Below are 17,648 nucleotides of genomic sequence, written 5' to 3' on the forward strand. Positions count from 1 at the left end.
TTTGATGATGAGAAGAAAAATGGAGCTTTTCGCACATGATTTGTGTGTTATGTACTATATGAGGAAACCTTTACTTAACCCTGTGCTAAGTTTGTGAAGTGTTTAGACGTTAACTACATTACCCAAGATCCTCTTCGGCAACAGCGTCGCAAATTCTGTCCAATGGTTGCTTTTGGAGGGTGTCTGGAGATACAAAAATAAGGAAGTAGAACTAAAACATTGATATTACAGTTTTCGTATTTTAGTGTGGGTATTCTTGAAAAACTGAGAGTATCCGTCAGTCTTCTACGTGTCCGTTTACGTGTTTTAAAGGTCGCTGTTTGTTGGTTTAGGAAAAGGTATGCAACTTAATGTTTGGTACGTTATTTTATTTACCGTCACATCATAAGTTCCCGAGTCTAAGTTACGTTTCACCGATGGAGCTGACTCCTAAAGAATGCAAATCAAACTCCGTGTGCTCCTCTCTGCGCTATTCAATGGAGTCAAGTCCATTTGAGAATAAAGAGGAAAATGTAAGTTTAAGCTCAATTTAATGTAGCGATAGTTGTTTAATGCTTTATTTATGTTTGATGCGGGTAGTTGTCATGTTTGCCTTGACATTCATTCATTCATTCATTTCCGTCACCAGAGACTGAGCTCCTCTCTGAAGGCGAGGCTGAAGAGATCAAGACGCTTCTTTATCGCACCTTCCTCTGTGGCCAAACGCCTTTGTGTCGAGGAGGATGACCAGCAAGTTGCAGCAAATTCCCATGAGACAGTTAATAACCCTGTGATCACTCGAGATGTAAATGTCAGTAGAAATGAAACAAGGTCGGTGAGTGAATGTGTTTGTGAAACTATTGCCAAACCAAAGAACCAGTCCTCAACAGACTCCGTACACCAACGAGATCAACTGAGAAAGGAGGTTAAAGACAAGACGGAGACACTACGCAGACTCAAGATGGTTAAAATGTACAGAAGCAAGGTATCATCCACATCCTTTGCTTGAAAATGAACAATGTAATTTCCTTACACTTGAGTGAAAGAAGTAATTTCCTTCTCTCTCCCTCTCTCTCGTTCTAGAATGATTTAACACAACTTCAGACCTTAGTTGACAAGTGGCGGAGCTGTGCTCAAGCAGCGCTTTATGAGCTCCAGTCAGAAGTTCCAATACATGGACGGAAGGCCAGCCTGTCAGAACTTATTGACCTCTTTGGTTTGGATGATGCCAATCTACACTTTGATCGCACAGAGGATGACTTCACATCGTAATAAATAATCTCTATAATCTGTAATACTTGTTTCATCCATGTACAAAAATGGTAAAAAGTGAAAATCATATTTATTAGGATTTTTGTTATTACTGTTTTTCTTTTTTGCTGTTATACTATTTTTCTGTTATGTTTAGAGGAGAAAAAACTGAGATGGACTCCAATTTCCCTAAAAAATTTGTCTTGGATGGACATATACAGTAACTGTTATTAAAAATATAGAATATCATGCTTATTGATTACTCTCGGCATATTGACACACTCTCACTGTATTGGCAAGTTGCACACTGGACAACAGCAGTCACAACAAGGGATCGGTATTGGGTAGTTATTTATTTAGGGTTTTGATAGACTGAGAAACCAATGAAACTTTCCTAACTTTGAGGATGAGGAAGTTTTTCAAACCACTGGACACAGTTTTGTATGTAGCTATGTCAGATGTGTCTGGCATGAGAGCCAGGATTGCTGCGTCTTCATAGTATTTGGTCATGTAATTGTTGACTCTTACATTGTTTGAACAGGACTGATGAACTGAGGCACCCTCAGGGGTGTCAATTCTGATAGGGGTTCTGACAGAGCCCAGTTCACTTGGACTCGCTGAGTAGTTAATAAGAAATCAGAGGAACCATTTGGTAGCAAAAATGTTCATATTCAACAGCTATTGTGTTCATGAGAGTACGAGATTGGATCTGTTAAAGGCTGAAAGTAAAATAGCAAACAGCAGCCGAGCATCATTCATCTCATTGCAGTGAGCCGGTTCATCTAGAAAAGGTAAGGATTTCTGAGTGGGTCTCACACTGGTGACTGATTTCATAAAGTCCCATAGATTTTGTTTTATTTTTTAAGTCTGTGGCTCAATATTTTCCTCTCTTTATTATGTTTCTCGGCTTTACTGAACCTCTGGTTCAGCTCCTCTTGAAATGTTTTCTTCCTACAGTCCATTGTCCATTTTGATACCTGTTTCAATATATAAGAGGATGTTATCGTCGGGCAGGTGGCTTGGCTATGGCAGTGTAAGCATGTTTTATATCAGCACTAAAGTCTGGTTCTTCCTGATTACACAGTTCATGTATTCCGCAAACCCTGGAAATGCAGCATTTAAGTTGCAATGACAAGCCTTCCACGATGAAGATTGGAGCTTTTAAGTTTCTTGTACAATCTGTACAGCTGCGCTGCAGCCTTTACAGATTTCTCCCTGGGACAAAGATAAACAGAGAAGGTGGGGGTTTGACCAAACTTTTGGGGCAAGTAGAAACGGCTTGAGACTCACATATTCCAATTCTGCATTAGTTTTGTAAGTTTCCTCCAAGCATGTGCTGTACACCCAACCTGTCATTAACCTGCAAACTGAGCTGCCCCCTCTTGCCTTTCCCTGAAAATATCTCATGAACAGACGAATATGTAGCAGGGTTTCAGTGAGACGCATAATACAACAAAAAGTTGTTTATTCCTTAACTGTTTAAGAATGAAAGAAGAACAAAAATAAATCAATTTCAGTTCCGACTTTTGACAACTGAAGAAGCTTCTAGGATGAGAGATGAAATGTTTCCAAGCAACCTAAAGAAAATTCAGACATTCCTATTTGCTCTTCTTGAAAGAATTTTACAGTAAAATACCTCATGAACAGATGAAGATGTAAAGTTTCAAAGAGCAGCTAGTTAATGTTTCAATAAGTTAAATTGCTAAACATTTGGAAAATGATATGTCTGATGAACAGATGACTTCTCAGCTGTGATTTAGGTGAGCAAGAGAAGGAAAGTTCTTCATCCTTAAACGCTCAACTTCTGCCCTGAGAAAAGTCAATTCCTCCATCTGGGCTCTGGCGAGGTCCTTCAGCTTTTTCCTCCGGAGCATTTCCTGGTAGCGCTCCTTTTTTTGAGCTTCTTGACTTTCCTCTGCAGCTAAAAATCAAACAAGCGATGATATAAATCAAATAGTTCTAAAATATGTAGTGTTGTATCAGAGCTTAAATTATGTTTTTACCCATTGCCTCATAGATGTTTTTCATCTCTGCCACAGTCATCTCCATTTTACATAGCTGCTGATCCAGAAGAGCATTTTCATTGGTTTTCTTTGCTACTTGTATTTTAAGATGCTCAGTCTTTTTAATGTGATGATGTATACTCTTTAGATGAGTCTAAAAGTACAGTAGAAATAAAACCAATTTCAACAGTCAGGTATAGGAAATGCAAAATACAAAAAATGATTGATGGGATTGCTGTCCTTTTTTGTTACCTTTTCCTTGAAAGCTATTGTTTCCTCCAGAATGGAAATTTGCTTGGACACAAAGCTTTGTCGATCAGACTTGTTCAGATACTGGAAAGAAAATAGAAAAACTTCAACATCCTGTGTATACCTCCATCCTCCCATCAACTGCAATCATCTCCTCTACATTCGCTTATTGGCTTTGTGGGTCACGAGTCTGCTGGAGCCTATCCCTGGCTATGGGCGAAAGGTGGGGTACACCCCGGATGATGTACCAGCTTATTGCATGATCACACGAGATACTAACAAAGACATACACTAACACCTATGGACAATTTAGAGTGACCAATTTACCAGAGCTGCTTGTTTTTGGAGGTGGGAGGAAACTGGAGAACCCAGAGAGAACCTACGCAGATATGGAGGATCTCTGCACAGGAAGAACTCAAACCTGGAACTGCTTCTTGTGAGTCAACAATGCTACCTAGTGCATCACCTTCACGGTTGTGTATACACATCAATCATGATCTGGAGTGGTGCCTTTCATTACTGAGTTGTTATTTTTTTTACAGATTAAATATACAGCTTTTTAATTTTCATGAGAATAATTTTGACATTTGTCTTTAAAAGACTGCAAAGACGGAAGAGCTCTATTATAGTTTGTTGGGTTACTAATGCGACGTGTCATCTCCCTCTTATTTTAAAATGTTGTGAGAATGGGTTTGTTTTGATTTTAAGTTTTGCCCATGGAATTAAGGACCTAAGTAAGGGCAAGAAGAAGCGTGCCACACCTTGACAAATCCAAACAGAATCTTTTGTGAGAGGAAATAGACATTCAAGCCTAGAAACAAGTTGTGCTCATCCAACCATTGAAATTAAGTTGACAGGTGACTCACTTGATGTCAATTTATTGTTTGCCAAACCACCAGCACCCTCGAATTTTGCTAACTCAGGAAATTCCATGTGTGCTTATGGGTTGCATGTATCGTCCTGTCAAGTTCAGTGAACTGTATTTCTTAAAACTGTCAAAGGAAAATCGAAACACCTCCATTTATCCTAATATGTAACATGGCATGAACACAGTTGAAAAAGTCAAACAGGGATTGAGGGAGTGGAGGTAGAGTTTTCAAACGATCTTCACCTATTAGATAAGCATTTTGAAAGGTACAAAAAATAAATAAATGGGTGTGTGACCTCCATGAATAAGTGTATCTGTCCTAACAAACTTCGTACAGATGGATTGCAATATATTTCTCATTTCAAAACAGCCAAAGCTGCCAAAACTAAAATACCTGCCGTGGCATCATTGAGTGAAGTTTGGCCAGAAATGCGAACACAGTTGGTCCAGCCCCAAAAAGCCGTTTTGTTAGTATTTCAAATAGACACAGAAGTTAAAAACATTTCACTTGTAATAAACATGTCAAAGTTGTGCACAGGGAAAACTGTGTTGACATTCTAATTAAAAAATTGTACAGAAAGTGATGAATTCTTATTGAACAGTGTTTAACTTGGAATGAAAGGTCCCTGGATTGCTTATAAGTAGGGTGTTTAGTACCCTGGTTACACTCACATGCTGTTGATCTTCATTGAGTTTCAACATTTTTATCTGTCTCTCCTTCTCTTCTTGGTCCTCTATCTGCATATTCAGCTTCTTGTGCTCCCACTGTAGCTGGACGATGGCCTTACGGAAATCTTTGTACTTTACCATTGAAGCAATCTGCTTGTCTCCAAGCGTCTGACGGATCATCATAACCATTGAAAGACAGTTTCAGAATATGTTTGTATAGAGATCTATCAATATCATAAACAGTCCACTTTTCCAGGTTCTGTATTCAATGTCTGGTGGTAATGATTTACCTTGATGGTGCTGTTGAGGTCCTCCACCACCTTCCTGTGGACAAGGACTGAGTCACTGTAGTCCACAGTCAGGTCTGTAGGAGTCACCTCCACCTGGTCCTGTTTGAGGATGACCAGGAGCATGATGTCAGTCAGGAGATCGTTCTTTTCCTTATGCAAGCTAGGAGGGAGCAGAACAAAAGATTATTCCTCCATAAAGAAACACAAAATTACACTGACTTTTAAAAAAACTAATTTAAAGGGAAGTAAGGGAACCCTTGTAATAAGAATGTCTGACAGCATTACAGTTATACCTCTCAAGTTCATCAGAGATGTTCTGAATTTCCAGTTGAGCAGCACTTTCCTCATCAATCCTCTTCTGATGGAACGTCCTCATCTCAGCAAAAGCTAAAGCTTTTAGTTTCAGCTACAAAAGACATGTCAAACTGTGAGTGCATAAATAGAGAATAATCATTTGGTAAAGTTTCCAAAATGAGTTTCATCAGTTTGGTTGAACTGGAAAGTGTGAACATAAAAATGCAGTGATAGAGAAGCAAATCTCAAAAAAAGACAAGGCTTTTTATTAAGAATAAAAAGAATGATTGTAAGGGATTATAAAATGTGCTAAATGCTTCTTTACACTGTCAAAAGCCATTATGTGGATTTCCAGTCTGCCCTATTTTTACCTTATGATTGATTGAAATAAATCTTTTTACCTTATGCTCACTTTCTACTTTTATTCTGCGGACATGACAAAACCTCTCCCAGACAAATGGATCCAGTCCTTCTGGCATGTTCTCTGGAGCATCCAGCTCCTCCATGGCCTTCAGCAAATTGTCCAGTGCATCAGAATGCACAGAGCGTTTAACTCTGAGTCATAACAGACAGGAGTCAGTGTTTACTCATTCAGAATTTATGATGTGGAAATTAAATTGTGCAACTCTGTACATGTAATATGAAGTTATGATTCAGCATCGGTACATTTTGGTGTTTGTAAGTAAATGCTGGCATTAACAAACCTGGGTCTACGCTTGAATAATTTAAAAAGGTGATCAAATACATGGCTTGGTACATCAAAGAACTCCTTCCTGAACTCTTTGTCAAGAACCTCGGAAAACATATAGCAAGTATTATATTAACTCAGTGCAAACACAGACAAAATGACCAGTAGTGTACGAGCTGTCGTACTTTGTCCTCAGCTACAGCTCCTTCATAGGTGTCATGAAATGACTGAACTTCTTTCGCATGTTCCTTCACTACCTCTGAAATTCCATCCTGTTGAAGAAATGTGTCAATAAGATGATAAAACTGTGACATGTAATCTTAAAGCATGAACAAATGAGCAGGTTAGCTCTTTAAAACAAGTCTGGGCAACTGAAAGATTAGTATCCTGTTAGTTATCCAATTCCATAAATAAAGGTGTCTAACAGATAATAGAATGTGAATTAGGCATTCATGAATTCCTTCAACATAATGTTAAATGATGTTTTCTGACCTTGTGAATCACTGCTTCTTCAAGCTTGATCTTGAGTTCCAGCTCCCTGTTTTGAATCTCCTGTTCAATCTGGACTGAATAGATGAGATGCAAAATCTTTAGCTCTTCCTGTAAAAAGACATAAAAACGCAAACATTAAGCATTAACTGGTTTAAATTTGACACATATAGAAAATATCTTATAATATTATTCAAAGCAGGAAACACAATGAGACAGGTAACTTCAGGTCATGAAAGGAAAATGAGATAAAGTGAGGCAAAATGAAAAGTGATACAGATAGTGTGTGTGTGTGTGTGTGTGAGTGCGTGCGTGCGTGCATGCGCATGTGTCTGTGTGTGTTATCTCACCTGTTTTATTGCCGTTTCACATTGCAATTTCTTCTCAAACAGCTGTCTTAGTTTTCCATCAAATCTTTCAGATGAATCTTTGGAGGAGGTCTGAAGTGTTGCCATTTCATTTTCCAAGGACTGCAGTCACAGAATTAAATTTGTGATTTCTGTTGATCAGACGTTAATGACATTTCGGATTGTAACAAATTAGAACTGACTGTTGTACCTTTTTGTATTTCTCCTTCTCCTCATCCAGGTCTTTTCTTTTGTTTTCGTAATCTTTGTAGACTCGTTTCTCCTCCTCACTCCAGTCAGTGTGAGGTTTATTCAAAGTAAACTTGGGTGGAGGTATTTCCTGCAGAGTCACATCAATAGAAACATAAGATGGAATTTTCTTTGAAACAAACAATTAGACGTTTCCCTTGTAATGAAGCGTTGTGGAGTCCTCATGAGAAATGATGACAAGTCTGACAAAAGAATTTCCTTTGCTTTTTTTCTTCCTGTCATTCAAACTAATTTAATACTTTAAAATTATTTCAAAATAGTCTTTACATTAATTGAAAAACACACTACTAAATATTATTGTACTGTAAAACTGTCTACCATTTCATAAAATTATTTTTGAAATAACGTGATATCAGTACATTTTAACAAAAATATGAATACTGTGACCCACCACTTTTAAGATGTCTTCTTTTTGTTTTTCAAGCACTCCACCCATCATCTTTTTAACACCTTCTATTCTGGAGTTATTAGCCTGAAACAAACAAAAACATCCTAAATATGATATTAGATATGAGATAACCTGATAGATAACCTGATATGAGATAATAATTACATTGACTAACTAGCAGAAAAACTAGCAACAAATAAGAATTGAACAAAACAATGTCTTTGTGGCAGCATACATTTGCAGCTAGAAGTTTCTGCTCAGATTTCTTCTTTTCCTCCTCCTCTTTCTCTTCTGCGGTGAGGTACTTTTCCACTTTTATCTAGTGTTGGAAAAAAATGGCAGTTCTTAGATAGCAATTTCTGTTATATGCTGTGAGTTTCTCTGAACTTTGCCAGCTGGCTGACTGGTTCAGAGGTCAGTTACCTCTGAGTCGTCCACGGTGAGAAATCTCTCAGGCTGCTCCCAAACAGAGAGGGTAGGTTCCCACAGCTTCTCCTCAATTTTCAGTGCCACCATGATTTCCCTGATGCGTTTGTTCCTCTCCGTCACACGGCTGAGTTCATGCATCTTCTGCTTGTGCAAGTTGTCAAAGTCAGCATTGAATGCTGCTTTGATACGATAAATAACATCCTGCATTCAGAGTTTAGAGAAATGCACAAAAAAACCATGTAAGATCACTTCTTTCTGGAGTGTTCTTGAAATAGTACTGTTTTTGAACAGGTTCCCACCTGCAGCAGAACTGTCTGGTTGATCTTTTGTTCTGTGGTTTTCAAGCTGAGCTGGTCATAGATGTAAGGATTTGAATATCCTAACTCAGCAGTGATACTTCCGGTTAAAGCATGACTCTCTGCTTCAAGGATATCCTCGTGCCCTTCCTTTGTCTCCCTCGATGGGCTGGAACTTCTCTTTGGGTCACTCTGCCAGAATTGAAATGTGGAGAAACAGACTTAAAATGAAGAGGCTGGATAGATGGATGAATGGATGGAATTAATAAATAAATAGTTACTGTTGTTTATTGTGAACCAGTTTTGCTTACCATGCAAGCTGCAATTTCAATCTTTCTCGTCCTCTCGACTTGGTGAAGGTCCTCCAACTCTTTCTTTGTTTGCTCTTTCAGAGGGTAGTTTTTCACTTCATGATCAGAGTGAAAGCCCTGCGACAGACAGTCAAAAGTGATTTTAAAGTACAGTAGTCCAATTTCCACCGGCACTGATAACAGTCGTTGTGAACCCGGGCCTCGACCGATCCGATACGGAAGTCATAGATTTGGTTTGCATGTTTGATTTGGCAAAGTTTTTACATCGGATGCCCTTCCTGACACAACCCTCTATATTTATCCAGGCTTGGGACTGGCACAATAAGAAACTGGCTTGTGCTCTCTTGTGGCTACATTAATGCTTGTTCATGAGACATTTTACCTTAATAGTCTTGCTTTTGACCATCAGAGAATCCCAGCATTCATTCCTTAGGACATCTTGGAGGTCACAATTTTCTGCTATTCCACTCTTTATTTCATTTTTCACCTGCAATTTGAGTGCATTAATCATAAATTCCATTGTGACCTCAGCACAAAATTAAAGCTTAATCATAATCATGCTTCCATGGATGCATTACCTGTGTGACCCCCTGCTCCACCATGGCATCCAGTCTCTTCTGCTCATCAACATCTACGTTAAACTCCTTTAACTCTAGACGCTCAGTTTCTGGGAAGCTGTCATTGTCTCGTATCATCTCTAGGATCTGACCAAACAGAATACACAGTTCAGTGTGTGTGTGTGAATGTTTTAACACTTATATGTTCCTTAAATGTTCCTTATACGTAATTTTCAAAACAACACTACCATGAGTTTGATTACACACTGGTTGTTTTTTTCATATAGTATGTATTTATTAATGTACTCATTATTATCTTTCTAAATATAACTTCATATTTAAAAGACAAGTGTTTTTAAATTACTTTATGTGTGTAGCTGCATATACTGTATTACACTGAAAACTCCTCTTGAATTTAAAAGCACCGAGCAAACCATCTATTTCTTAGGGTATTTATTTTTGCTCGAGAAGTTAATAAGATAAAATGTAATAGACCCCACTTACAGTGCCACGTATTTCTTTCATGGTTTTCTTCAGCTCCTGCTTTTCCTGAGAATATTGCTCATTGTCTTGTTTAATTACCTGTTCAAAATATCAATCAATCAATCCAGCCTTTTTTTAATATCATACGCCCAACATCCACATAGATAAACAATAAAATCTATAAAATTCTTGGTGACAGATTCCTGCATGAAATACATAGAAAATTATGTAATACCAAAAGTAATGATAAATAATCAAAAATTTGTATTAAATATTATAAGTCCTAACTGTAACCCAAAAGTGGAATAGGAAAAGCTAAAACAAAATAAATCAAATGGTGCACAATGTAGTTTTGCCTGATACAGAGACGGTAACATGAGGTGCCAATGTTATTGCTGACTGCAAAGGCTTTTTAAAATTTTTTATTTTATTTCAGTCTAGTCCAGTCATAGTCCATCTGCATAGAATGTATTTTTTTTATTGAAAGGCTAAAATAAATATCCACATCTGCAACAATAGCTTCATGTTTCATCCTTGGACTCCAAATGTCAGATAGAACACTGCTTAAGTGACTATATTTGGCTTTGATAGTCACAACAGAGTCTTTAGTTGAGCTATTGGGCCTATAGGCAAACAAAAGTTGGTCCAGAGAGGGAGGGGAAGATGAATGATTTTACTAACCACTCAAACGCTTCACGCTGGAAGAAGTGATATATAAATAAATAGATGAAGTGAATAGAAGTGAAATATTACAGTCAATGAACATTGAATCATTTTGAAAATGTGTGTGATTTCACCTTCACAAGTACCATTAAACCTTATGGAATTAAATAAATGTAAAATACAAACAAGCAGATGTTAAATGCAAAAAATTGTTAGCCTGATGCCCCTCCACCTCCAACATTGTAGAGACAGAAGAACAGTATTTAGAAATAGTTTATGTGATCTCATGACCACGAACATTTCAGTATGTTATTCACTGACCGCCTCTCTCCTGCTCCGTATCCAGGTGGGGTGTGAAGGTCGAGCCGACAGAATGTCATCCTGTTCTGTCATATCCACAGTCTCTACTCCAGGATGAACCTGCAGAGAGTTAATCACACAAATAGAATGAACACACAGGTGTCAATGAGAACATTTGTTTTGACACATAGCTAAAATGTTTTTTCAGTTAGTTGATATAGTAAATGAAGCCTTGTTTCAGAAAAAAATTACACCCTTCAGTATAAATTAAATTATATTAAATGATATTTTCACCAGCATTAAGACCACAGTCCCTTAATTAAGAATAAAAAATATATTTTGTTGAAACAAGCGTGGAGCTTATTGTTTTTAGCAATGTTTCATGTTTACCACTATATTCTACAGGTTTTTTTTCTTCCTTTTTTTCAAGGTCTTTTTTTCATTTCCTCGTTTTACAATACAAATCCAACAAACAACTCAACAGAAAAGAACCTAAACCCAACCTAGCCCCCCAGCCCTGCTCCCTATACCCCATATATGCACCAGACACTCATACAAATAAACCCTGATCTATAGGATGCAATAATACCATTATCCAACAGCCATAAGGAGAATAGATGAAAATGAATAGACAATATGTAGATGAAAGAAAATATAGATAGAAATAAAAATAAGTATATACGGTTAATAAAATAATACATGAAGGATCAAAAGGCAGTAGTAGAAGTTTACATTATTACCTTAGTGGCTTCCATCCCATCAACAAACGTTAAAAAAGGTTATTACAAAAATTTCTGTTAGACCCTCTAATTGTACTGTATATCTATCTTTTCTACAGTTTTTTTTAAACATGTCTAACATTCAACTTTATACCAACACAACCTATATAGCTGAACAAAACCATCATTACTTTAATTACAACTGTTTGTTGCATTCTTGATGCTGTTGAGAATTCCTCTTAAATGTGTACGATCAAATTATTTGATATTTGAAAAATAAAAAGCCCCAACACAGCTAGTTTTAGAGCTGTGTGTTGTAATTTACATTTTAAACAGAATAGAAATGAATTTACCTCACTTTCTTTTTGTTTTTCATTGCCAACAGGAGACCACTGACCCCAGTCAGGTAAGCCAGTAAGGACAGGATTCTCTGGGCTAAACTGGTTTTCCAGGAAATCAGTCATAGACTGAGTAGCATCATCCACCTTAGCAGCATCCATACCTTTGATTCTGTAAGAAGCCATGTAAACAATGTCAACATACAGAATAGGAAAGAAGAGCGATGAATAGATTTGTTAGGGAGGGCTGAAGGTAGCCAATTGATCCATTCATCCACAAAAAAATAGTAATTTTGATGGTCTTTAAATAATTAATGTCAATGTGGCAGATGTGATCTTAAGTAAACTTTGTTAAGAAGATTGACTTATACAACAAAAATCTATAAACACAAATAATTACCTCACTCAATAATATTCTTGTCAATATTTCTTGTTCAGCGATGCGCTGGCATGAGAGCAGAGTATTGTAGTCTGAATAGTAAGATTATCAAATTTGCTTGTTGGTTTGGTATTTTATGGATTTATTGTCTTTTTAAAGAAAAAATAATACCAGGTTATTGATAAATGATTTCAACAGCCAGTGATCTACACATACTGTACTAACAATAGATGAAAAAAGTAAAACAAAGAGGAAGAATAAAAACTAAAAGATATTTAAACTTCACAGTAAGAGAGTGCCGGTGCATGCCAAATAAGACTATGCTGTGAAATGTATTTAACACTGGAAAACAGCTCTATCTACGCTTGAAAATGTGACATGTTGGCAGGGGATTGTCTTACCTGACACGACTGCACAGGAGAGAGCCATCTTTATAGCCAGTGGTGATGAGTGTCTGACTGTCTGCAGAGAATGATACACTCCCAGCTCCAACGTCACGGTGACTGTTACATTGCAGTTCAATGTAGCTCTCCTGTAAATGCAGCAACAGCATTGTAACACACAAGGGACACAGAAATGTGGTTCAATCATTGTGAGGAAAAAAATTTAACCATATAAAATGAGTTGTTACCAGGGAAGCAGCTTTTCGTATGCGGAGAAAGCCATCACGGCCGACAGAAGCCAGCCATAACTGGTTAGGAGACAAAAGAAGAGAGACGGGGCCCAGAAGATGACCCTTCACTTCCTGCTGTGGTTTCAGCTGGACCACCTCCTCTGCAGAGTCACTCCCTGCATCCTGAACCTAGAAATCAGGAAGCAAGATAATGGTTTCAAAAGTTAATAAACAGTTTATGAACTCATACTGTATGTCAAAAACACAAAGACTCGCTTCTATAATTTTCTATAGTTATTTTTTATAATATTAGTAAGAGATAATGAATAAATAAAATAGGGATCAGACAGTAAACCTCTGAAGGAAGCTTAAATGTCTGAAGAGATTTCCGTTTCTGGCAGCAGGCGAAGACTTGACTGTCTCCCAGAATGCAGGACTGAACTGGATCAGGCACCTCGAATCTGGACTCTTGGAGGACACTTGTAGACAAGCAACCATATTGATGAACACAGTCTGGACCTACAAAAGAGACATACAATAAATACATTTTAACATGAATAAATCATTTGAAACAGTTCTTTTCATTTTTATAATAACAGCTATCATTGGTGCATAAATTAAGGCTTTGTTTATTTTAAATACTTTAAATAAAATTACTCTTAATTGTTATGAAAACATGTTTCAACACATGGATAAAAATGTTCACTTGGGAAATATTAATCAGTGATTCTTATGTTCATGGAAAGAGGTTTCTCTTGACAATAAGATTAAAGTCTATTGTTAAAAATGATTAATATTATTTTGTAAGATTCCAAGAATTGAAGTTCTGTAAAAGACAACTTTATTACTTATCGCTTGTATCTGCAGCCACAGAAAAAAAGAAGCTACAGGCCATTATTTTAATCATACAAAATTAACAAAATGACCTGGTTCTGATAAAATTATTAATAGAATTAGAATATAATCAATCAGCGATGTACCTGTGAGGTTGGCCTTGGGCAGGGAGAGCACTGTAAGCAGGCTACCGCCAGGACTTTTGTCCTTCTGTCTGCTGCACAGCGCAAGAACTTTCACTTCCTTGTCTTTCCTGATACATTGAGTGGAAAGTGACAGGATGGGTCCAGGAGCAACTTGAAAAGAAAATTAAATGAGTACAGGATGAAAGGGAACTTTGTGTCTCCCTATCCTTTAATATTTTATCATGGAGCTGACAAAGACCTTGTTCTTTTTAGGCAAAAGTGTTGAAATAATGTGAATATTTTCCACATATCCACATATTTAATTTGTGTTGAAAAACTTTTTTTAATGTTTATAATGTTTGTAAAGAAAATCTGTTATTTACCACATTAGTCTTTATTAAAAGGAGTATTTACCTGTGTATCCAATGCATGAAAACTGTTTTGACGGCTTTGCATATAAGACATAGATATGTGAATCTGACGCACCGGAGAGAAGGTAATGTCCCTCTTGATCGAACCTGGAGAAGCACAAATGAACAAACAGCTTAGTAGAGATATCCAAAACCTGTACTTGTACATTTATTATGGGGTAATTTGTCACAGGAAAAGAACACTTACACAAGGTGATCCACAGACGTGTTGTAGAGATGAACCTGGTGCACCAGGCGAGGCTGCTGCTCATTACTCAGGTCAACGAAGAGGACATTTCCTGTTGCTGTTCCAACTGCTGCATATTGTGCAACAGGACAGCAGGCCAGACTCTTCACCTAAACAAAGATCACAAGCTTCAAGTTTATGATTTCACATGACTTCAAGTTCTTATTGTGACACGACTGATACTTTCTGAGTGTTCAGATGTTGAGAATCTGACCTCAGTTTGAAGCGACAGGGAACTGATGGAAATTCCCTCTGCGGTCCACAGTTGCAGTCCTCCAGAATCCTTCACTGACTGCAACCAGAACAAAAAAACATCACATATCTCCTGAAAGACAATGATCTTATTATACACTCCAACACGAGACACTGTAATTATTGAAGACACTAATATTTACCACACAAATGTTCTTGTTGGTGGGCAACAAAGTTGCTGCCACAAAGTTGCCCCTGAGGTAATCCAACACCTTCACGATCTGGTCTGACTGAGTTGGATTCAAAATGTAGATTTGTCCCTAAAGAACAAGAAAATCTTCCTATGAAGAAGGTTTTCTTTATCATCTTATTTCTTGATGAAATATCTTGTTTTATGTGAAACAGAGGCACTAATGTAGATTTAAGGACTAACCGTATCAGAACTTAAAGCTACTCTTTCATTGTCAGGGAATGACATCACTGCTGAGACAGGTCCTTCTAGTTGCCACGTTCGTGTAATGTTGATCTGAGCCTTGTTAATTTGTAGACAGTGAACCACATTCTCCTGTAAAACACAAACATTATCAAGTGCTACGCTTACAGTCAGTGAGTCTAGTGGTGTGTGTGTGTGTGTGTGTGTGTGTGTGTGTGTGTGTGTGTGTGTGTGCGTGTGTGTGTGCGTGTGTGTGTGTGTGTGTGTGTGTGTGTGTGTGTGTTTGTACCTTTCCAACGGCGATCAAACCATTTTTTTTAAAGGTTAATCCTTGAAAGCTGATCTGTCTGAGTTCAGGGATGGCGTCAGGAGCTGAACATAGAGCGAGCAAAAAAAGATGTTAACTAACTTTATATATTGTTTGAGCTACAATTGAGAGCATCTCTGCATATTTGTGTGTTTTTTCTTTTCTTTTATATTGTGTCAGTGTGTGTTTACTTGTGGGGTTGAAGGATATAGAGACAGACAGACTCTCTGCGTTCACAACAAGTAGAAAGCCTTCTGCACAGCCCACATAGAGCTCTGATGTATCTTTCCAGCAGATGGCAGTAGGAGTTAGTCTGGCTTTGGTGAAGAGTTTAGACTGAGTAAAGACGAGTAGAGATAGAAAACAGTTAGAATTTGTCATAATTTTTTTGCCAGATAGTAAATATGCTGAATGACATTCGTTGACATTGATGTAAAGGTGACAGAGGGATGTTACCAAGATTTTTTCTGCATTGTGTTCTTTGAGCCCTGAGATGGCCGATGGAGGCATGACTGGACCCAAATAGGACTGTTTGCTGTCAGTAGGAGGGGAGTGCAATCTATCAGCACAGGAACCATCTTTTGCTGGAAGCTCTATCACCCTAAAATGTAAAAAAAAATTGATACACACATGCACAATATTTCTTCACATTGTTGTCTAGTTCTGCATGTTTTGCACTTGGGGAGGATGTATACAAGTAAAACACAGAAAATGACATGTCCACATATCAATCTAGGTTTCTGCTTTACCTTGCTTTCAGGAGATGAAATCTGTCACTCTTCTCAATATTCCACAAAGTGATTGATGTAGAGCCAAGAGCACAAAGCTGGAGACAATTCAGAGGGTTGAACACCAAAGATGTGACATCACACCCAGCTTTAGGTCGTGTACAAATTGGCTCAGCGGTTTCCCAGTTCCTGTCATGAAATTATGATTATATTAACAGAGCAGATCTTCTTTAACAAACATGATGGAAAAAATAACAATACGATGCAGTGTACTACTTTCATTGTCTCACCAAACTGTTATTGTGTGATCTGGGAGAGAGGAACAACAGCCCAAATAAGGAGCATCATTACTCAATGTCAGGGATGTGTATCCCAATTGTGCTGTCCCTAAAAAGAATCAGTGGTAACTATTTGGGGAAGCATGTTAACAAATATAAATAATACAATACATGCCAGGCAAAAATTACATTAAAATCATGATACCTGTGTAGAATTAACTGAGTATACTTACTCAAATACCTAATCTAATCTGACCAGAGTATTCCAATTCATGTGATTTACAGAATACCTTCATTCCATTCTATTTCTTATACTGTTCTTGTTACTCCTCTGATACCTTTATCTGGGTTTGTCACTTTTTTTTTACTTTGTATATTAGTGATAACAATAAATCATGATGTAACAGTACAGAACAAAACAACTACAACAGAGCTGTTTGCTCTGTTGTAGTTTCCTTTAGATGTTTCTGAACTTTACACCAGACATACAATTGACCCCTAGATTTAAATTAACAATGTGTGCAATTATCCTAAACATTGAGTTATACAGAACATAAACATTACCTTTCAATTCATTCTTCAGCTGAAAGTCGGGGTAGGTGTGTATAAAAATTGATGGGGATGTCTTTTGGTCAGAGAAGGCAAAAATTCCATTTTGGCCACTGGCCGTCAACGCACCAGTGCCTCTGCAAGGACTATGAAACACTCGACGTATGTTACTGTCGAGGTTCAAAAAACAGACATCATTCCCACATGCGTAGCACACTGTATTGCTGTCAACAAACTCGACGTATTTGTTCGTAAAACCCTGGCTCCACCTGGAGGGAATAAACCACACAAACTTTAATTAGCACCAGTCTGCACATCTCGGTCATTAGTATACGTGCTAACCACGGTGACACAGGGGTTAACCCACAGCTACATCAGTAGTTCTATAGCAGCCGATAAGACAAACTACATTTACTGAAGAAAAATACGTCCTTGAGTTTGTTGCGACCACATACCTTGATTCTAAAATTATTTTGTCATCCATTTCAAAACAGGCCCAAAATGTCAGACAATAAACTAAAAATATATTCACGACTGTAAAACTAATCGGCAAAGTATCGCGGTTCCCTGGCAACCACAAACTTCAGAGGAACCGCCCTCTTATGCAGATCGGCTGAGTGTCTCTCTGATGTGTTCACGGCGTTAAAAAATGCAGGATAAGAAATCCTGTAA

At 37.6% G+C, this 17,648-nt stretch overlaps 2 protein-coding genes across 2 annotated transcripts; one reads left to right on the plus strand and one right to left on the minus strand.

The window, feature by feature from the left end:
* Positions 1–219: 219 nt before the first annotated feature.
* sfr1 (SWI5-dependent homologous recombination repair protein 1) lies at positions 220–1,266 on the plus strand. The gene is made up of 3 exons (XM_068328186.1): positions 220–512; positions 629–964; positions 1,063–1,266. The coding sequence occupies exons 1-3, from the start codon at positions 351–353 to the stop codon at positions 1,249–1,251; spliced, it is 687 nt and encodes a 228-aa protein (XP_068184287.1). The 5' UTR covers positions 220–350; the 3' UTR covers positions 1,252–1,266.
* A 1,428-nt stretch (positions 1,267–2,694) lies between these two features.
* cfap43 (cilia and flagella associated protein 43) lies at positions 2,695–17,511 on the minus strand. Its single transcript, XM_068327518.1, has 38 exons — positions 17,432–17,511; positions 16,992–17,245; positions 16,440–16,536; positions 16,171–16,338; positions 15,878–16,022; positions 15,613–15,757; positions 15,404–15,486; positions 15,115–15,246; positions 14,885–15,001; positions 14,704–14,781; positions 14,451–14,599; positions 14,247–14,350; positions 13,854–14,003; positions 13,229–13,392; positions 12,892–13,062; positions 12,662–12,792; positions 11,897–12,053; positions 10,846–10,944; positions 9,883–9,960; positions 9,400–9,525; positions 9,204–9,308; positions 8,822–8,938; positions 8,514–8,702; positions 8,209–8,415; positions 8,021–8,104; positions 7,789–7,869; positions 7,339–7,467; positions 7,131–7,250; positions 6,784–6,891; positions 6,477–6,563; positions 6,308–6,396; positions 6,005–6,158; positions 5,603–5,715; positions 5,310–5,469; positions 5,023–5,187; positions 3,486–3,566; positions 3,234–3,387; positions 2,695–3,151 (listed from the first exon to the last, which is right to left on the minus strand). Exons 1-38 carry the CDS (start codon positions 17,458–17,460, stop codon positions 2,976–2,978), a joined length of 4,896 nt encoding a protein of 1,631 aa, XP_068183619.1. The 5' UTR covers positions 17,461–17,511; the 3' UTR covers positions 2,695–2,975.
* Positions 17,512–17,648: the final 137 nt, after the last annotated feature.

Source organism: Antennarius striatus, chromosome 11 (assembly GCF_040054535.1).
Source record: "Antennarius striatus isolate MH-2024 chromosome 11, ASM4005453v1, whole genome shotgun sequence".
In the NCBI taxonomy this organism is placed as follows: Eukaryota; Metazoa; Chordata; class Actinopteri; order Lophiiformes; family Antennariidae; genus Antennarius; species Antennarius striatus.